The sequence below is a fragment of the Protomyctophum bolini genome (assembly GCF_963924005.1).
Source record: "Protomyctophum bolini genome assembly, chromosome: 5".
Taxonomy (NCBI): Eukaryota; Metazoa; Chordata; class Actinopteri; order Myctophiformes; family Myctophidae; genus Protomyctophum; species Protomyctophum bolini.
In genome coordinates, this window is record NC_137866.1 from 32,095,334 (window position 1) to 32,118,376 (window position 23,043).

At 43.4% G+C, this 23,043-nt stretch overlaps 1 protein-coding gene across 1 annotated transcript in view; it reads left to right on the forward strand.

Moving 5' to 3' along the window:
• Positions 1–23,043, forward strand: part of nphp4 (nephronophthisis 4) — a 268,172-nt gene that overhangs the window by 231,316 nt on the left and 13,813 nt on the right. Inside the window, exons 20-23 of the mRNA XM_080762891.1 lie at positions 4,141–4,367; positions 12,944–13,136; positions 15,254–15,337; positions 22,621–22,780. Of these exons, the coding sequence (XP_080619017.1) occupies positions 4,141–4,367; positions 12,944–13,136; positions 15,254–15,337; positions 22,621–22,780 (664 nt within the window). The remainder of the gene's footprint in view (positions 1–4,140; positions 4,368–12,943; positions 13,137–15,253; positions 15,338–22,620; positions 22,781–23,043) is intronic.

Consider the following 23,043-nt stretch of genomic DNA (forward strand, 5'->3'; position numbering starts at 1 on the left):
GTGTAGTGTGTTCATGGCACTTTGCAACAGCCATCTCAAGGGAGAAAGGCGCTGAAATATTCATGCCACGCAAAAGAATGATTTCACACTTAAAAGGTGGGAGTCACGGCGTGACATTGCTTTGTCCCAGTTAGACTGCCCTACCTTAATTGTTATACAATTTTTTCCCCCTCAATATTCCGCTCTCATAGATTATTGTAGGATTAAAATAATTAGTTAACCCATTTCGACCTGAAAACTGATTCTACAAAATGTCTTCTAAATCATGACAGTTTTCAGAAAATCAGTGGTTCTCAAACTATTTAATATTAAGGAATTATATGTAATTTCCTTCGGACCCCATTCTCAAAATATGTTGTTCCAGGGGCACCGAGTGCCGCGCTACGAGCTTGTAGATCTTGTGGATCCCGTCCAAAACGAGTTAAGACAGTGGCTGTGTCTCATTTGCAGGGAAACGTCCTACCTGGCACACCATGTCAGTGTTGATGACACAGGCCTTATCACTTTGTGTATATGACAAGTGGCGTGCACAAATAGACACTAGGTGGTGCTAGAGCACCTGCCCTTTGCCCTCTGGACAGCAATGTGCCCTTTTGAAAAAAAGTTTGTACACTGTACAGTATGTGGATCATGGTGACATTGATCAATTATTGATGAAAAGCTTCTAATATATTATTTATGTCACATTGTCACATTATTTATATCTCACACTGTTAAGGCAACCGCACTGCACAAGGTGCCCTTTTTTCACTTGAGCACCTGCCCGTCTAAATGTCTGTGCACGCCACTGTATATGACTATGTACCACTGCTGCTGTACTGGCTCATGTGTACCATTCTATATCTGCTGCTATTTTACAGTATATCTGCTGAAAATGTTTCTCTACTAGCATAATAAGTATTCATGTCTCATTTAATTTCTATATTAAAATGAAAATGCCTGTTATATTCTGAATTTGACCTCGAGTCTTCTTCAGACTTTGTTTCCTTGTTTCTGTATAAACGGCATACTGCCATACTTGTAATTTGATACTCAACAGAGGAACCGTTTTCTAGGTCTGAAAAGGGGTTTAGAATTAACAGTTTTTTGGAAAAGGTTTGAACATAATGTTATTGGCGGTTTATTATGTTCATAGAAACAGGTCTTTTTTTTTTAAACATATGTTTATTGATTTTCTTTACAGTACAAAGAAGTATTTTCAAAAAAATTGACATATGGGGCACTGGCGGCGTGTTCCCTCCTCCGCGTCATCAGTGCCCATACCCGAGGCGGGGGTTGGTGAAAGGGCCTTTCTGTGTGTCCCCTAGGGTACATACCCTCACAAAAACATGCAGTAATCCTGGTCTCTAAAACTACCTCCCCCTGGCCAGCTGGGGCGCCTGATGGAGGGGAAAGGAACTGGTGGGAATAACGTGTCCCTTCCACACGCTACGTCCGGCCGGGGAAATTCCCCTCTGTCAGGTGAAAAGAAGCAGCTTGGACTCCTCATGCATAGAAGGAGGCATGAGGTCAGTCCGCTGCCCCCCCAGGTTGGCAGAGGAAGTGTAGCGCCCAGGATTACATTAGATAATTGGCACTGGGTGAAAAGAAAACTGGGTTACAAAATCGTGGGATAAAATTTAGAGGTAAAAAAAAAAAAAAATTTGACATATACATGTATTCCCCCCCCTGCCCACATCCCCATGGCAGCACAAATACAAACAAAATCTTATCACGAAATGTTTTGACAACAATACATACAGAACAAAAATAAATAAATAATAATGACAAAACTAAAAATAAAACTAAAATAAAACACATTATAGAAACAGGTCTTAAAGCCGATATTATAATATTATGCAAATGATGTCATTTGTATTAAAATGCTGCACTGCATGGACTGCGTGAGTGTAGCCTGAAGCTCGTAGATATGTTGACACCCTTGCAGAATGGAGTATAAATTAGTCACGTGATGCACATATAGGTGTAACGGTATATGCAGTTGGCAGAGGGGATGTTAAATTTACAAGCGCAAGCAGATTGCTTATCGCCTTGAACCTTTACGTTCAATTATGTATGGCTCTCGAAAACCCCGTGTCTGTAGAGCAACGCTGGATTCAGGCTACAGTATATGCAATTATGCACCCAACATGTCGATATTGGCAACAGGACGCTCTGATTAGCCATGCGCCAAAGGCAAAAACGCATAAAGACAACCAACCGACTTCTGAAGCATTTATATAGCGCTTTTATCCAAAGCACTTTACATAGATTGTGCATTACGTTCACCCATTCACACACCTCATGGCGGAGGAAAGAGGAAGCCATACAAGGCACCAACCTGCTCATTGGGAGTAATTAGGGGTTCAGAGTCTTGCTCAAGGACACTTCAACACTAACTCGGGTTGGAGCTCGGGTTGGAACTGGGAACCTCATGGTTCCCATCCAGCTCATCTACCGGCCACTCTACCCCCTGGGCCACACCCGCCCCACAACATATAGCCACGTGAACAGGGTAAAATATTGTGGGGTTTGTCAAATGCATTGGTAAAAGTGTGTGGGAACCTGATTACATTTGAAGGTGATTGCCTAGTCGGTAACAGACCTTGTTAACACTTGAATTAATCTGACCTATCACCATTAGCGTAGATCTAAGCAAATTGGTCTTTTATAGTGATTTTGATCTATTGTAATGACACAGTCCTAAATTGGACATATTTCCTAAAAATCTACCTCTGATTCAACCTTGCAAATGAGACATTAACCTTGAAATGGCTTCTGTCCAGAATTTCAACCAAATGTATTCTATTCTCAAAACCCAAAAACATAGACTTCAACTCCCTACACATTCATACTATCAATGGATCCTGTATCGACAGAGTCACTGAATATAAATATCTGGTTATTTTGAAGCTGTCTTTATGTCAGTTTTGGATTACGATGATGTAATCTATAGAAATGCTGCCATTACCACTCTTCTACCCCTAGATACAGTTAATCACTCAGCACTTAGATGTATCACTGGTGAAAGCTACAGCACTCACCATTGTACCCTCTATGACAGGGTAGGTTGGTCTTCCCTCTCTGAGAGGAGATCCAGGCACTGACACCAGTTTTCTTTAAAGCTATTGGTGGGAAAGAAATACTCGTCAGACCCGTTCAAGTGAATGGCTTACACTAGAGGTCCCATCTGTGCAGTCTGAACTGGGAAAATCTGCTTTCTGCTTTGATGCCCCTACTTCATGGAACACTCAAACACTGAAAATTGGTACCCCAATATCCTATGGACAATTTAATAACCTGCTTTTGAATCTCCCTACCTCAATATGTAACTGTTTTGTTTCACTGTTTGTGTATTATGTCTTTATGCCTTATTTGTTGATTTGTTTTGTGTTTTATATCTGTCTTAATTGTTTTTATATATGTGATCTCGTCAGCATTGCAAATGAGGGGGAACCTCAATGCTCTTTTTGAGAATAAATAAAGGTTCCATCAATTTAATTACGTAGCCTATGCGTTTCCTAGTGAAACAGCGGCTGGGTGTGTCTCTTTCACTAGGGATTCACTGACTGAATCCAGTCCCATCCCCTCAGGCTATGGGATGCAAACTCCTGCAGGCAATCGCGCTGAGTCGCACACTGTAACAAGATTTTTTTTCTTTTTTTAGAAACGAATAAATAATGTATTAAAAAATATTAGCTCTCATTGTGTTTGAACATTTTATTAAAAGTTTGCAGATTGGTTTATGGGGTACAGTTCTGAGGACTTGTTTACATAATGGTCTTCCATTTTCAATTCATCAAAACATTTAAAGATATACAAATATAGCTACACTTCTATGCAAAAAGAAATTATCATATACCGGTACCCTAACCCAAAAAAAGGAAAGGGTGTACAGTATAGAAATAAAGAGGGGGGGGGCTTTTTTACAGGGACCAGTTTTGAATTGCTGTTGAATGCAGTTTTGAAGGAGTCTAGGGAAGGAGTCTACCAACAGTTGTTGGTAGGGAGTTCAGAAAGCACCTCTTTTCAACCCCCTTCCTAATCCATGCCTGCAACTACTCAGTCACAGAAAACCTTCAGAAATATGTTTTGAAAAGATATGTAAAATAAATTATAGTTCATTATAACACCAAAATGTCCTCCTCCATCTTGGCTCAGACTCGGCGGGAAGAACGCGCCCGGCTGGACAGGGACCTGCGCGTCATCGAGGCCTACCAGGACCGCAGCAAGACGGAGGGCATCGCCAACATGCTGAGCCAGGCCATCACCACCCAGCATGTGCTCTACGCCAGCCTGGGCATCGCCGAGTACATGGAGTTTGTGCTCAAGAACCCCTTCAATGTTCCACAAACCATCCGGATCCACAGTGAAGACCCCGAACTCAGGTATAGCGCAGTGCTGCGTGCAGTGTGTGTGTCGAACCTAGGTGTTGGGAAATCATGCCTCTGGCCAAGGGAGACATTAGGCTTCTGGGATACAGTGTGCAGTGTATCCCACTGCCTGGCGGCCACAAGTGGTAAATGGCTTGCGCAGGGCCGGAATTGGGAAGATTACTACTCAAGTACTTCCTTTTACACCGCTCGCAGTCCTGCCTTACTGCTCCATTGTAAGAAAAGGCTAATGTTAGCATTAGCTCACACTAGCTATCTTTCTCGAGAAACGTTTATATTTCAATCGCGATGCGATGAAAAATTTGAAATCGGATCCGAACCTCGGATGTCTGATCGGCACAACGGACAGCAACGTAGTTGGTCTCCTTTTTCTTTCATGTGTGCTTCATTTAATATTTAGCATTCAAATGGATTTCATTTGAGAAGTTTCAGTTCTCTTGGCAACCACACTTTTAGTGCTGTGTTAATTCATGCATCTCACCTCACATGAGAGCAAGACGGAGATAATTTAGCTCGCTGCAGCAGTCCTGCATCGGTTCTCCTTGAACTGCATACTGTACGTGTGGCATGCTGCTGAAACAATTAGTGCCATTAAACCACTTAAGCTTTGTTTAAAATGGGAAATATCTACAGTGTGAATGGTCTGTCTCTGTTGTCACTTCTAATGTAACAGGAATGGTCCAGTGTCATTTAAAATGCCACTAATGGTCCAGTGTCAGTTCTAATGCCACTAACAATTTACAATTTACAATTTAGGCATTTAGCAGACACTCTTAACACATTTTGTACATAATACGTCCTGAAACGTCATAAGGATTGGAACCGAGAGGTGCCTTAGACGTCTGTGGACGTCCTAGCGACGTCCAAACGACGCGGGGCGAGATAATAATATTCAGAATAATTACTTTTTTTTTTTTTTGGCATTTCGCTTTTCGCTTGCCGTATGCTAACGCTCTGTGAAACTATTAGCTTGTCATTGACTCCCATGTTAGCGCGGCGGAAAGAATGACTCGTATCTCCTCATCCAGGGCGCTCTCCGTGGTGATGAATGGATCGATATGCTGGCGCTGCGTTTCTGCTCCTCATCCGTCTCTCCCGCAAAATATTAACTCTTTTTGGAGCGTATATAAATATATTAAGATGATCGGAGATTGTGATGGCACTTTGTCAGTCAACCTTTTTAAGAAAGTATTTCCGGTTCATGGCTTTCAAAATAGAAGCGATCACTACTCTGGCGATTACTCTGGCGCAAGCAGCGCCTTTATTTTGATGCAGTTCCGGTACTAAATGTGTTAATCCAGAGCGACTTACATTAAGCAAGAACAAAAGCATGGGAATACATCACATAAAAGCATTTATCATGAAACATGCGTAAGCTAAGAAAGTAACAGTGGAATATCTATATAATGAAACTATACATATATACTACTATGCTATACATATGTACTATGGCGTGCTATGACTATATACAATGCAATTCTAGTGCTGTCTACATAACATGCTATAAGTCTGTATCAAATGCTATCTAAGTCTACAGAAATGCTATCTAAGGGGGTAGGGGAAGTGCTATGGGCCATGATGGAGTCTGAAAAGGTGGGTTTTCAGACTACGGCGGAAGATTGGGAGTGATGCTGCAGTTCTGACTGCAATGGGAAGTGCATTCCACAGTTTTGGTCCACACTAATGGTCCAGTGTCATTTATAATGCCACTAGCATGGTCCAGTCAGTGTCATTTATAATGCCACTAATAGTCCAGTGTCATTTATAATGCCACTAATGGTCCAGTGTCATTTATAATGCCACTAGCATGGTCCAGTGTCATTTATAATGCCACTAGCATGGTCCAGTGTCATTTATAATGTAACTAATAGTCCAGTGTCATTTCTGCTGCATGTCTTCGGTTTGTGTGAGCGCACATGTTGACAAACAATGGCTGGCCTGTGCTGTGCATGAATCGCTGGTGCATTAGTCCAGCCAGCAGGGCCACCTGGGCTAATTGGGGAAGGGATTGAGGCACAGCTGTGCCACGAAGGCGACTGTGTTCTTTTCGGGCCACCGCTCACCAAGGTGTTGAAGCAACGGGATTTCACCAAACTGTCTCGTGCCCTAAGGCACGAGTCATCCTGAAGCATCCTTCGTTGGGTATCTTTTTTTGGGCTGCAACAGTTAACCAGTGGTGGAAAACATACTCGCCTGTTTTACCTATAGTAAAAGTATCAATACTCCAATGTAGAACTACTCCGTTACAAGTAAAAGTTCTAAATGTGCTGGAATAAAAGTACAAAAGTATAGTGGCATCAAAATGTACTTGCAGTACTGAAATAGAAAGTACGGTACTCACTATGGGGCATGTCCCATTTCAGGTTTTCAAATTGTATACACATTTTGAAAATACCAGATCTACAAGCTCACAATGTGTCTCAAGTACAGTACTTAAGTAAATGTACTTATTACGTATTCATCCTGAAGCATTGGATATCTCTTTGGGGCTGCAACGGTTAAAACTCATTAACTGCCACTTAGAATGGTCTGCCCTGCACTGCCAGCGAGTTTTTGCATTTTTACTCGTAGCGAAATGAAAGGTTTTTCACACTTCTAGAGCATATCTGTGGTCACCATATGGACATACCTACAGTAACAATAGATGCCAAAACAATGGGGAAAATAGATACACAATTTTTGTGTATCTATTTTTATATCAAAAGTCCAGTAAAATCATTTTTTAATTATTTCCTTTGAACGAAAACGTGACGCGTCGAGTCCAGCATGAATAAAAATGAATCTTGAATTCATTCACCTGTTTTATTCCCATTGCTGCGCATCCATCCAAACACAGCGGATGTTGATTACAGAACTACACTGTTTTTAATCTCCTTCAAGATGACATTTAGACGTTGTATTACTAATTTTAAACTTAATCGGCACGCTAAAATATGTATCTGAAAACATTATCGGTTAGAAATAAGCCACATAGCAGCAAACATGCTGAGCTGGCAGTCTGTCTCTCACTTCGCTTGAAGGGATGCAACCCTCTGATTGGTTCACAAACACACAGGCTTCCGTTTCAGACTGAAACTTCAAAATAAAATGCCCAAGACCCACAGAATAATGTTGTTCTATGACGATGTAAACACCAAATATCCCAAAAGACAGACGAGAGTCTCTATACTTTCATCGTGACAAAAAAGTGTGTCACCGCTTGTTTTAACCAAAAACGCCGTCTGAAATGAATATTTTTATAAATCAGGCTGGACCTACTCGATTTTTATTCATGTTTTTAGATCACATTATTTCCTGGTGTACTCTTCTTCAGAAGTCCTAGGATCACTCACAGGTTGCAGAAGAGCGATACGGAGCCCTCTATCGTAAACATCGATTTGATTGATTATGAAAGATAATCAATAATTGAACAATATAATTGATTCATAATTTATCCCTATTTTGGCCATGTCATACTGTAGGGGAGAACCTTTTATGTACCGGTATATGTATTTTTTTTCCTATGCTGACACCATGCTGAGGTGATGCGTCCAACGTGTTCCAGGCCAAAGTTATGATTAATATTGCACTCCAGGAACAGCAGATATACTGCTGTTTTGTATGTCACCGTATGAATCACACTTCTTCCACACAAACAAAACCCATGGAGAAGAAAAACAAAAACAAAACTCCAGCTGTAACCTGATTTTTCTGAGCTTGGCCGTTGAGACTACTTAGAGACAGAGAGCTGGAACGGGTCGGAGAGTTCTACCTTTGATGTGCTGGGGTATTCTTTTTCTTCTTCCCCCGCCTTGCTGAAGAAATAGCGGGAAGCCTGAAGGCTCCTCTACAGTAGAGAGAACACGTTCCATACCTGTTGCCATGCATTTTGCATGGCTGCGTTCGTGTGTATAATGCCTCACCGGAGCGCCCCTTGCCTGCCATAGCTGGCGGCCAGCGAAGGGAAAAGGATGCACTGCGTATGCGTATAGTTCCTCAGTGTGTCTCCAGCAACGATCGAGGCCATTTCTCCATTTCTCTCTGTCTCTCTTCTCCCTCCTCTCTCGCTCTCGCTCTCTCCTATTCATGCTGTGGTTTCATTATCTTCCCCACTGCTCCTCTTACTGTTTTACTGTCGTCGTCCCCATTCCCATCTAAATCTATTCATGCTCCTGCATGGCCTCTTGTGTTGTCGCTGTTGTCTCTGTCTATAAACAGCACCTTGTGTCTTTTCTTTTGAGTTGCCCTTTACATTATCAGAGTACACTCTGGATTTTACTTAGACGTAGAATACATCTCGTGCATGGCATAAGCACATACACACACACACACGCATGTCTCACTCTCTCTCTCTCTCTCTCTCTCTCTCTCTCTCTCTCTCTCTCTCTCTCTCTCGATACATGCAAAATGGTTTGCTGCAATTTGGTAAAAATCCAAATAAGGTTCATTAAAATGACTCGTCTAGTCGCAAGGCTAATGTTGGCAAGGTGGGGTTCCTGAAAAATTCATACATTCTCCATTTGCTATTGCGCGAAATTCCCTTCTCCATGCCCCCGGGGTGTGGACCCTTTGATGTTTAAAGTAGTCTGTGTCCCTTTATGTATTTCTGTGTGAAATTCTCAAACTCGAAGAAAAGAGGAAAAGTGGAGTGCATGGAGGAGAAGGTTGGAAATGACTCCCCTCTCTGCCCAGAGTGTGTTATCTTTTCCCCTGTAAATCCATTTGATGGGGATTGGGGGACTATAGCATTGACCTCCATAGCATTGTATGAAAGCTGCCGATGGTAATTGAAAGCCAAGCATTGTACTCAGTAGTATTGACTCTAGACCTTGGAATGTCGCCCCACTTCTCCTTTGGACCAAATACTGTACAAATCACAGTAGTTGTTTATTGTTGTTGTTTATCAATATGCCTTTTGTGAACAAGAAAAACAATATTGTATTGCATAAAAAAGACATTTGAATGTGAAGGGAAGCTTCAGTTACCCACAATGATTTTTCAGGAACATTTCTGGTTTTCTGTACTTCATGTAGCTCTATAAAATTATGTGAGCTAATTATTTAAACACTCTTTAGTCTTAGTCTTTTGAATATAACACACCATTTAGTCTTAGTATTTAGTCTTCTGAAATTGTTCAGTCTTAGTCTAGTCTTATAGTCAACTAAATATCAAAAACCTTAATATTTTAGTCTTACTCAACTAAACCAGTAAGACGCCTGAGGGCAAGAAGTGACTTTGCCCTAAAGGTCGAGGTTGCGTGCACGCATCCTCCTGGGTGACAGCAGACTGCTGGGCGTGCGCTGGCACTTTGGAATGGGGGGTCAGACATATGGAATTAATTCTGTACTGGCCATATATGGACCATATGTCAGCAGGGTGGCAGCGGGGGCAGTGTCTTGAGTGTACAGGGTTTGATGTAGTCTGGCCACATATGGAGCGTGTCTTGGGTGTACAGGGTTTGATGAGGTCGGATCAACATATGGAATGTCGGAACAGGTCAGCTCCATATATGTCTAAGGGTTGCAGCGGGGGCAGTGTCTTGAGTGTACAGGGTTTGATGAGGACCCATTTGTACACTCTCAGAGTTTGGTTTCAAACTATTATTCAGCTGGGGACCCCCTGGAACTCCCTCAAGGACCCCTGGGGGTCCCCGGAACCCACTTTGGGAACCCCTGTTCTATACAACATAGTCTGTTCTCCTATACGGCAGTGGATGCTGGACCCTGAAGCCAAACCTGCAGAAGTCTAGATAGGTGCTACACCAGGATGTTGCATGCAGTACTTAACATCAGCAAGTATACACATGTTACCAACATCAATCTGTACGATGGAATGCCAACGGTGAGCCAGCCAAAATAGCAGCCAGGAGAATGAGACTAGCAGGACACTGCCAAAGACGCCAAGAGCTGCCAGCCAGCAAGTTAGTGCTGTGGCTATGGGAACCAACACACGAGCACCGCTCACGAGGACGTCCCACATTAACATTAACACATTAACAGGACGAAGTTCACTGTCCTTTCTATTAGTAACACCCAGCGCCCATGACAAAGTTTTATCCAAAAGACAACGTTTATTGATATGAAAACTGATTGCATCAGTCTACAGCCTGTTCCAATCCTCGTGTTGTTCAACAGTGGGACGTCATCGAAAATGTTCCCCCCCAGTTTAGCGGACGACAACGAAAATCTTAAAACGTTAATAACTCGCGATCTAAATCATCCCGTCCAATTCTAAGAAAAGATCCTATCCCCTCGCTGTCCAGTCGCTAGTCGCGTTAGATTTAATCATGCCTCCCGTTGTCGCATTGAGAGTGGTTTGGCTACATTTAGCTGCTCCAGCCACATCCGGTATAACTTCCGGTCCGTCGGTAAAAGTGCTCTGTTGCTATAAATATCCTAGCCCCCCCACTGTCCAGTCGCTAGTCGCATTAGATTTAATCATGCCTCCCGTTGTGGTTTGGCTACATTTAGCTGCTCCAGCCACATAACTTCCGGTATAACTTCCGGTCCGTCAGTAAAAGTGCTCTGTTGCTATAAATCGCTTGGGCGCTATGATTTAATGGATTAAATAACCCCGGGCAATCGGAGTGTTTAACATAATCCTTACCCCTTCTGAATATATGAACAGCAAATGATGTTCAGTGTGGTGTCGAAACAGCGCGTGTGTTCACGTTAACATGCCCTGTCCATCTGTCAGAGCTGGCTTTCAGGTGCCTGTGCCATGCAACCCTCGTGTTGGCCGCGATGCTTCCACAAAGAAGAAGTTATGTTGACTAACGCAAGAGTAGCTAGTAGTATCAGGGTCCGATTTGTTTACCCCGTGTGGGTCTGTTACGCGTCCCAACATGCATTTCACTGGTGACCCGGAATAGGACAGACCCACAGCGATCGGTGAATTTAGTAATGATGTGGATGTACTCATGAAAGACGCAGCAGCGCAGGTGGTTTTAGGAGGAAACCACCTAACTCAATTTTTTTTTATTTTTTTTTGTATAAATCAGTGCTATTGAACAACCTTTACATCTGTGTGTTGGTTTAAAAAAAACAATGAAATGTAGTAAAAAGTACTTTGGACTAAACCTCTTAACTCCATTGGACCCTCAAACTGTCTGCTAAAGCAACTAACTCCACCTCTCCCCATCTCATGCAAGTGATTGACAATATACTGTATAAAGTCACAACCTTTGATGAGGCAGTATTACTTTGCTTTGTTCTATGCGACACTCCCTATGTTATTGATGATTTAGCTTATCAAATAAACACATATTTAATCCAGCATTTCTTACATTGACATGGCATGACAGCATAACCTAGCCTTTCATTTTGAAGACATCTTGACCTGATGTGTTTCTCAGTATTTTGGCTGAGGCTTTCAGTCAGCCCTGGCTGCACGCAAACCAGCTGATTCATCTCATTTCGGGGTTTCCATGGTTATTAACGACACACATTATTCCTAGACTTTTATGCTTCGTAATTGCTCAATTTTGGACAAAATAGAATGCCACATAATTTACATATACTGTACCTAAAATCACAGGGGCAAATCCACACAAACCTAGTGCATTCAGTCTGGAACATTCAGTCTGAATTATGATGCTGATTGAAAATGAAAAGTTAGCAGCTGACCATTATTACAAGCCAATCCAAAAGATACATATGCCGTTTATATTATTTCAGAGGGCACCATGTCTAAGTGATATGTCATGACTGAGTGAGGGAAGGAGACATATCTGATATGTCATGTAACTTAATAGAGTAGAGTGGTCCTAATCGGCAAAAGAGGTGCCTGCATGGGTTTTATAATAACTGTACAATATGTGAAGATATTGAGGGTGGGATAATAAGCCTAGAACCTTGGCAGAGTACTTATGGATAGTCTGTGGAAGTGTGGAGGCAAGTGGAGTGTTGGTAAACTCGGCCCTAGCGACACCACGTCGACCCGATTCTGGTAGTGGGGTGCTAGGTACTGTACATTGTTTGCCTGGCATCCTATAGTTTCAATGTACAGCTTATTATTTTGATAATATGTTGTTTAGAGTGATGCTAGGTTATTTACTTGCTTTACCTATAGTTTACTGAGACACTACACGGTTTCTGCATTTGATGCACAGTATGTGTTCATGCACCTTGCTGTAAGTTGCTCTAGATAAGAGTATCTGCTTAATTCTATAAACTGTAATTGTAAATTGTAACAACATATATTTTCTCACAACAGTAACAATATTTTACAACAACATTAACAATGTGCTGGATCAACCGAGGGGTGGTGCATACTCTAATAGGCTCTATGCACACAGAATAACTCTTCCTACTTCCGGGCCACTTCCCTACTTCCTTCACAGGTGTTACCGATGATACTAATTTAGCCTCTGTTCCATTTAGTGTACAATGGTTCTCAAACTTCTTCATTTCAAGGACCTCCATAACTCTGAGAGTGTACAAATGGAACCAAATGGACAGAGTCAGTGTAACCAGTGAGCCAACACGCACAATAGAAGCACCCTGACTTTCATTAGGAGCCCAAGTTCTTTCCAAGGTGGCTGGTGTGTGCATATATAGCCCATTATGAATTGGAACCCTCTTTTCACACAGTGTGATCACCAGCACGGAGGAGTGGTGCTACTTCAAGGAGCTGACCAAATCACCTACCCCACTGGAGGAGGACATGTTTCACGTCGGGGAGGATGAGTCGGCGCCTCCACGTGTCTACCTGCGTCCCAAGGAGAGTGTCCACATACCCCTGAAGTACCAGAGCTTCCTGTGTGACCACAACATGGCCCCTCAGGTACAGTGTGTATGTGCACCTGAAACATGCACTCTCATTGATGGCAGCAGATAGGTTGTATCATGGAATGTACAAATGTAGGCCTACTCTTTTGTTTGAGTTTTGGAACTTGGTACATGGTGTGGTGAATGTCTTAGTGAGGAAACAGTGAAAGAGCAAGGTCAAATGTTTTGAATTGTAATTTTGATCAATGTTTGCCTGTTATCTCTGCTATCGTACCAATACAACATGGAATTGTGGACAAAATCTTATCCAACCATAACAAAATATATTATTTAGTTGTGGGCCTGAGAGGCTAATGGTGCTCTGTGGCTCAAATGCCAAATAAATAATGGGCCTTGATGTGAAAGAGGTTGAAAACCACTGCTCTAGCACCCCAGAGGTACTAAAATTTAAACTACAGGCCTCTCAAAACAAACTATTCATTAGGGCGGCATATGGCTCTAACCTGACGCTGCCAGATCCAAAAAGCTTGCTACACAAATTTGTTTCACAGCTTATTTGGATCTGGGATCGCGGAAGCAAATTCGATGACGGGGCTGTTCCTTTTTTTCAAGATACATGGTAGATGATTGGATGGGAGCGTCTGTCTATCACCGTGTGGGCGTGCAAACACAACCAATCATATCGACGTGTCTATATACCGTCACATCCGCATCCCGCCTTTAGCTCACGCTGATTGGTTCGGTGCGAAGCAGATCTGACTCAGGGCTCAACTCTGTCAGAGATCCCAGATGAGTGTTGTGTTGGGGAATATGTTTCCGCAATACCGCCCTCATCTGGCAGCGTCAGGTTAATATGGCTCAGGGTAGAGTACAGAAACTTTATGCAGACCGTGGCCATCTTGCCAGCAAGGTGCTAACTAGATGCAATGTCCCCTTGACAGCCCATTCATCCAAACAGAAAAGTCCTATCTAATTGTATTAAACGACGTCAAACTCACCAACATTGCAGCTGTGCGAAAAGCTTGAATAATAGTTTTTAATAAAGCAACCTCATGCTTTATGTGCACTGTTGAGTGATATACATTGAGCACTCCCGAACTCTGACACACAGAAAAGATAATCTGCACATCATTTCTCGACACCTTGCTGACAAGATGGCGGTGTGCATAAGGTCAATGGGCCTTAATTGTTTTCAGGATACTTAAGGGCCCAACTGCCCATGTACTGTACATGTCAAACTACGCCCGGGTGCATGTGTTTGGTCCGACGTACTAACAGTCCGACAGGCATTAGTCCAACACCCTACCCAAAACCCAAACCCTAAACCTAACCGCACAGGAAGACACAGGCTAGTTTTAACCTGCCACACATGTCGGGAGCCACGGGTGAGCTTTAACCGGCCACTGATGAAGACAGCATGTTAGCATAACGATAAGGACATTGATGAGAATTGATTGAGAATATTCGCTGCGGCGAGTTGGTGAACTGGCGAGTTCTCCGGGTACCGTTCAATCAATCAAAAAAAACGGACTCCAGTGAAAGCCTTACTGATTGCAGTTTAGTGCAGTGAGGAGCCTTACTGGCTGTACGCTGGAATGCCATCAGTTATCCATATCTGCATTCTGTTGGCTTGTTTCTGTCATTATTTTCTGTGCAGCTGGATGTGCCCAATAGAGCAGGACAGCAAAAATACTCAGTGTTCATTGAACTCAGAGTTAAATTAACATTGGGGATGATTTTTACTTTGCAGGATATTCCCTCTAAGCCTGCAGGGGGATAAGGATAAGCGCAGCTGATCTTTTTTTCAAGGGCAAGTCATGCAAATGCAATATCAACCCCTGCGCCCCAGGGTTAATTTGGTGCCGGCGGTTGTTCCGCAACACAAAGAGGGGCTGATGATAAATGTCATTTATAGAGGATTTATTTGCGCTTATCTCTGCTGGTTGACCGCATTCATTCAAATGTGTTTTGTTCTGCCCCCTTGGTTTTGTTGCATGCTGAATTCTGCTGATGTTTTTCCTTATCGTTCTCGAGTGCTTTCTAGTCGTCGCCCGGACCAAAAATGAGCAAATCTAGCCCACGTTCAGGAGATGAATATCATTATTTATTTTTTTATTTGGGGGTAGATAATCAGTTCCACTAACCATACGGTTTCTTATCGAAATCTCACAGGGGCCAAGCTTCATCTCCGCGGGCGACAGTGCACAGGTGGCCAAGCGGCATCCGTCCAACATCATGCCGGCCAAGTCCATCAAGGTAACGCCTCAGTTCTGCCTCAGCTCACACTTTTCTATATATTCTCTTGTCCAATAATCTCCTCTCAAATGTCTGGGTGCAAACAAATCCCATTCCGTCTGTCTCCAGGGCTGGAGTTATGATAAGCTGTGAATCTGGGTTGAAGATTGTACGTCCCCCCCCCCGTCCCCCCCACACACACACACACACACACACACACACACATTAAGAACAGTATCATTTCCCTGATTAAGTTTTTTGTGTTTTTCTTGCCCCTCCTTCAGCCTGAGGAGAGTATTACTGCATTACCTATACCTGCAGTTGCACCAAATCCAATTTTTGTTTTTAAGAATAAAGGGCAGAGAATCCAAAATAATTGCATCCAAACTTCCATTTTCTGCAGGCGTATGCATGGTGATCCGTATCTGTTTCTGCAGGCGTATGCATGGTGATCTGTATCTGTTTGCTGGGGTCTCTTGTATATTGAGCAGTATTAATTAACAAAGCAAACTTCAGATGCTCAACACACTTTGGAGGTTTGGTTTTTGAGACGCCTACATTCGCTGTTTAGCTAATACCGCTTTAGACGCATGCACGCACCAGGCCCCCACTCATAAAACAAATACGGTACAAACTCTGGGAATTGTCAACTATAAAAACTAGGGATGCACTGAAAGGGACATTCTTGGCCGAAACCGAATACCGAATATAGGAAACAGTTGGCCGAAAACCGAATACCGAATATCCGAATATGATTAATATTATATATCTTTTTTCCTACCATTGCTGTCATGGCCGTACCTTAAAGCTACCTGATTTATGGCAAAATAAATGGTTATGGCAAAACTTAAAATAACAATCACTATTATGGGTCCATAAAACATTTATTCAGCTCTTTTGAATGCATTAATTGCATACACTATTCGGTGATATATTTTCTGCCTATTCGGGCCGAAACCGAATAGGCCGAAAATGCATTTTTAGCCATTTTCTGCCGAATATTTTCTGCGGCCGAATATTTGGTGCATCACTAATAAAAACCAAAGCAGTGGTGTAAAGTAACTACGTACATGTCATGTACTTGTGTACTGTACTTAAGTACAGTTTTTAGGTATTTGAGTACGTCACATTTTCACTTACTTTGTAGATGGATTGGATTATTATTACAAGACATACATTTACCACTACAGCCCTATATACATTTTGGCCATTTGAAAATAGATAATCTACAAGCTCACAGTGCGTCACATCTGCTATTTTTAAAAGATTTTTATACATTTGAAAACATGAAATTGGACATTCTGCATGATGATTACTTCCTACTTTCCAGTACATTTTGATACCAATAGTTGTACTTCTACTCAAGTAAATTCTGAATTCCGGACTTTTACTCGTAACGGAGTACTTCTACAGTGCAGTATTGATACTTTAAGTAAAAACTCGAAGTAAAAACATGTGAGTATACTTTTTCCACCACTCAATAAAAGTTGCACTCGTTAGACAAGTTTGCAGAGCACAAATTATGTGCTGAATGTTACTTTTATCTTGGCGAACAATGTTTGTTTGCTAGACTGCGTCTGCTACTCCAACTGGCAAATGTTGAGCTTAACATTTTAAACTGGCTCCGACTGGAGGACAGCGGAGTGCATCTGGCTAATCTGCTTTAAATGAAGCATGCATTAATTACTCTGAAGCAATTCTTTTTTTCCTTCTGTCCATTTCGTGCACTCAATCATCCGTTCATTATTCGCAACCAGAAGCAGAGAGGCGGGAGGAACATCATTGTGAGCGTTCTCGTGGAGAGCAGCAGACGATGGCGTGACGTGTCCTCATCTTTTCAAGACACGGGACAAAATAATTGATGTTCTGCAGCTCCTCATGTGTCTACAAGGCCAGCTCAGTCTCAACAATGCTCTTTAGATAGACAGACGGATAGTAGACCTTTATTGATCCCACGCGGCGAGGGATATTCAGTTGTCATAGCAGCAGCGCAGTGTGAAACACAGAACAGATACAGATGGGAGAGTGTAGTCGGGTAGAGACAGCTTCAACAGCAGGGGTCAGTGTAGTCAGGTAGAGAGAGCTTCAGGGGTCAGTGTAGTCAGGTAGAGAGAGCTTCAGGGGTCAGTGTAGTCGGGTAGAGACAGCTTCAACAGCAGGGGTCAGTGTAGTCAGGTAGAGAGAGCTTCAGGGGTCAGTGTAGTCAGGTAGAGAGAGCTTCAGGGGTCAGTGTAGTCAGGTAGAGAGAGCTTCAGGGGTCAGTGTAGTCGGGTAGAGACAGCTTCAACAGCAGGGGTCAGTGTAGTCAGGTAGAGAGAGCTTCAGGGGTCAGTGTAGTCGGGTAGAGAGAGCTTCAGGGGTCAGTGTAGTCGGGTAGAGAGAGCTTCAGGGGTCAGTGTAGTCGGGTAGAGAGAGCTTCAGGGGTCAGTGTAGTCGGGTAGAGAGAGCTTCAGGGGTCAGTGTAGTCAGGTAGAGAGAGCTTCGGGGGTCAGTGGGGTAGAGAGAGCTTCAGGGGTCAGTGGGGTAGAGAGAGCTTCAGAGGTGAGTGTAGGGTAGAGAGAGCTTCAGAGGTCAGTGTAGTCGGGTAGAGAGAGCTTCAGAGGTCAGTGTAGTCGGGTAGAGAGAGCTTCAGGGGTCAGTGTAGTCGGGTAGAGAGAGCTTCAGAGGTCAGTGTAGTCAGGTAGAGAGAGCTTCAGGGGTCAGTGTAGTCGGGTAGAGAGAGCTTCAGGGGTCAGTGTAGGCGGGTAGAGAGAGCTTCAGGGGTCAGTGTAGTCGGGTAGAGAGAGCTTCAGGGGTCAGTGTAGTCGGGTAGAGAGAGCTTCAGGGGTCAGTGTAGTCGGGTAGAGAGAGCTTCAGGGGTCAGTGTAGTCGGGTAGAGAGAGCTTCAGGGGTCAGTGTAGTCGGGTAGAGAGAGCTTCAGGGGTCAGTGTAGTCGGGTAGAGAGAGCTTCAGGGGTCAGTGTAGTCAGGTAGAGAGAGCTTCAACAGCAGGAGAGAACAAATCTGCAATCTCAGTCGTAGTAAGAGTCTCGTTTCGGCGCGCAGGCCTTCGTCAGTGTCAGAAGCTAAATTCTGACACTGACGAAGGCAAAGCCCCTTAGAGTGTTCAAATGGAACCAAATGGACCCTCATGGGTCCATTTGAACAGTGAATATTGAACGTTGAATGATGACAAAATATGTCCACCACAAGCCAACATGGCGATCAACAGATTATGAGAAGAAACAAGTGAAAACCAAAAAGCTAGTGGACGGATCCATGGTGCATGAGGTATTAACAGCTACATGAATAAATAAATAAATGTACAGTAGTCTAGACTATTTGTATAATGTATCCCCAGTCGTATGAGTAAATATGTACTGTACAGTGGATACCGTGGATTTATGAATGCAATCGATCTTTATTCCACTCACAGGGTCCAATCCAAGCATCATCCTCATCCTCTTATCTGCACAGCCTTTCTATTAGCCTTTCGAAACATCCAGAGCTCAATATCAGATTCCCTCTCTCAACAATCCGCCATGTAAACCTGCGTTGCCATAATCCTGCCGTTGGTATTGGGCTGAGCACCCCAGAGCTCTCTTCCTGTTTCATGCGGTATAGCTGATGCAATGCTTGCCAATCCGCCCAGTCGTGTGTGTGTGTGTGTGTGTGTGTGTGTGTGTGTGTGTGTGTGTGTGTGTGTGTGTGTGTGTGTGTGTGTGTGTGTGTGTGTGTGTGTGTGTGTGTGTGTGTGTGTGTGTGTGTGTGTGTGTGTGTGTGTGTGTGTGTGTGTAAATACTTCACTAAGATACCTATGTGTGCGTGCGTGTGTGCGTCAGTGGTGGAAAGTAACTAAGTGCATTAGTTAAGTACAAATTTTAGGTATTTGTACTTGAGTACCGGTATTTAAAAATGTCAGTAGGCCTACTTTACACTGCCTTTCAGAGGCAAATATTGTACTTTTACGCCATGCAATTAATATTATTATTATTACAATCGATCTACAAGCTCACAATGCATTGTGAGCTTGTAGATCAGCTATTTTCAAAAGATTTGAAAACTTGAAATGGGACATTCTGCATAGTGAGTACTTTCTACTTTTAGTACTTTAAGTACATTTTGAATTCCAGACTTTTTTACTTGTAACGGAGTACTTCTACAGTGCAGTATTGATACTTTTACTTAAGTAAAACAATTGAGTATGTTTTCCACCACTGGTGTATGTGTGCCCGTGCATGCACCGTGCGCTCGTGTGCGCCTGCTCGCGTGCGTGCACGTCTCTTGGCACTGTGACTCTGAGCCGCTCCCATGCAGAGGTCATGTGACTCTGAGCCGCTCCCATGCAGAGGTCATGTCGGGATCAAATAGATGAAAGCTCTAAAACTGACAGGCCCCAATAGCCCTGCTGTCAGTGTGCCAGCGATGGACATGCCTGTCAGTCCGTGCTCGTCAGTCAGGCGCGCTGCTCCGTCCAGGGTTGTGAAGCGGCCTGTACATCTGGCCCCACGTGAGGCCTGCACGGCCTCACGTGGATCTGGACATGTTATTTTTTACCTGGGTTTTGATGCTTGTGAGGTGGAATTTTAAAGTATGCAATGATATGCTGTAATATGGCTATGGTGACCAATGACCATAGCCATATTACAGTACATCGCTGCATACATAGTACATTATTTACAGTATATTATTATTACTATATTACCACACTCACTCCAGAGGGCCACGATATTACCACACTCACTCCAGAGGGCCACGATATTACCACACTCACTCCAGAGGGCCACGATATTACCACACTCACTCCAGAGGGCCACGATATTACCACTCTCACTCCAGAGGGCCACGATATTACCACACTCACTCCACGATATTACATGTGTGTGTGTGTGTGTGTGTGTGTGTGTGTGTGTGTGTGGCTAGCAAATGTAAGGATGTAATTAGTGGATATATATATATACTGTATATATATATACTGTGTGTGTATATATAATATATTTCATATCATTCCACAGATCCTGAGGGCTGTTTTAATGCAGCACACTTCAAAGTGTATCCTATAGTATAGGTCTATGGGGGCTTCAATGGGTGGAAGGGAGCGGGATCAGAGACGAAGGCAAACGTAGCATTATACCAAACCAGCATTCTAGCACATTCTCTGATAAATCTTTAAATAGAACTCACCTATATTTAGACCTGTATTTAATAAGTGTGTAGAGACGAATGAAGGTACCTGAGAAAGGAAATGGCACCATGGCGATATTGCTTCATTTCATTAGCGGAGTTGGCCTATGTTTAAAACGCAGCTGTCATCTTCCTGACTGTCTGACAAATGGTGATCATTAACCAAGATGTTGGCTCAGTCAGCGCAGGTCTAACATGAAGGGAATACGAACCCCGTTAGTGTAAAAAGAAAAAAAAGGCAAATCGTGCTGGCACAGTCGAAAGTTTTCTAACTCACGGTGTTCTCATACTTAAACAAATTATATCGGTATATCTTCTTCAGAGAAGGGAGGATATTACCCTGTCTGTTCCGTTTCCGTTTTAGCCCTGCAGTGCTCTGCCAGGTGTGGTTCTGTTTCCATCAAAACAGTCCAAGTTAGTCTGTCCATCATCTGCGAAAAACAACTGAGGAAAATACAGGGTGTCCTTGTAAGACCTGATTTATGCTCCGTTGTATGGCAGTGTCGCGGTCCAAAAATAGAGGCCGCATACAGTACGTTGGTCCGACGACACATGCATTGCCGGTTGAGACTCGCCTGTGGCTCCCGACATGCATTTCTGGTTAAGACACATAAGTGGCTGGTTTAGACTCACCCGTGGCTCCCGACATGCGTTGCCGGTTGAAGAGGGAATGTCACTCTAAAAAGGGGTTAATCTGGCTATTTAATGAGCTAATATTGATACTGACTCATGCAGCAAGCAGATAAACATTTCTCCTGTGTCTTCTCTGTCTCCCCTCGGCTTGCTCAGCCTCGCACGACTACACAAGGAAGTGACTTTACATGAAAATGCCTTTTATTTCTAAATGCGTGCATACCGTATAAAATGTATATTTCCCCTCAAATATCTTAGTTTTACCAACAATGTCCTTTTAAATAGTTTGTTTATGCTTATTCATTGAATTTATGAGGAAAGCTATACGCTATGGGTGGGCTGAGACAGTGTTCTCACCTCAAACCGGGGTGATTTATGGGAGAAATGCAGCGGCTGGCGCATTTCTCATGTCTGGTCGTCTTGAGCTAGCCTAAGATTTAGTCTCTCGTATAGGTGTTATTTTATCGATTCTGAAATGTCAGAATCGATAAAAATACATCTACGAGAGTCTAAATCTTAGGCTAGTCTCGAGCCAAAGTTGAGTTTCACTGGCTGGTGCTATTTTCGATGCACAACAGCACCGTCATACGGCTAATCACACATCAAGCTTTTACACACACACACACACACACACACACACACACACACACACACACACCACACACACTACAGATGAGGCAGATCTGCACATAGTAGACATACAAATGGCTCTGCTAGTCTTCACAATTTTCGTTTGGCTTTTTACTGATAACATGGATTCGCTCTCGCTTCCTTCCTTGTTATATCATAGCCGGGGAGTAGGCGTGAGTGAATCCACGTTATGTGTCTGGCAAAGCCACAAGCACCTCAAACCGGGGAGATTTACGGGAGAAGTGCTCTGGCTGGCGCAGTGACAAACATGATTATATCCCCCACCAAATATTTTAGTTACACTAATATTGTTCATGTGAAGTAGTTTTTTTAAAACGCCTTGCTCTGAGCTCCCGGACATGTTTAGATTAGATTAGATGTCTTTATTCTCCACAAGGGTCAATGCATACATTCAGGACAATACAATATATACCGTATATACAAATACAATAAAACACCCAGTACTAGTAAAATAATTCTAAATTTTTAAAGCTATTTAAATGAAAGCAAAGTGCATCATGGATGTGCGCATCATGCGCACATCCATTCCATTCACTTCCTTGTTTACAGGCAGACAAATCTTAATATTATCTCTGAATCCACGGCGCTCTCCATGGTTTTGATCAGAACGCAGATGTTCTGACCTAATTACTGACTTAACCAAGCATCTCGTTTGGAATATTAACGCTTCTAAAGAGAGATCAGACTTCACAGCGCGAGGTAGTTAGTAGGCTAATGGAACATTATACCTCTCGGTTTTTTGGGGAAAATCTGCCTCATCTGCTGGGCACTCATTGGTGCCTTTATTCCAAGGAAGCATCACACTGTAAGTGTTAAGTAAAACAATTGAGCTTGCCTGCCTCCCTCCCTCCCCCGCAGGTGACGTTTCGGGCGGAGGACGGCAGGCCCCTGGCCGTGTGCCAGGTGACCGTGGAGCCCACGCCGCACGTCATCGACCAGTCGTTCCGCCTCTACCACCCCGAGCGCTGCTTCCTAAAGAAGGCCATCCGCCTGCCGCCGTGGCACCACAGCCCGCCAGGTGACTCCAATAAACCCTGTTACGCAGCAAACATGGCTCCCTCCCTCCCTGCCTGCCTCCACCACCCACCTGACTGTGTCTGTCTGGACCTGCTATACGGATGTTAGTGTGTGTTTGCGTGTGTGCATGCGTGTGTGTGTGACTGTGTGTGGGGTGGGGGGTGGGGGGGGGGCAGTGGTGTAAATTAACTACTTAAGTAGGCCTACTGTACTTTAGTACTCACACACACATGCACACACACACACACACACACACACACACAC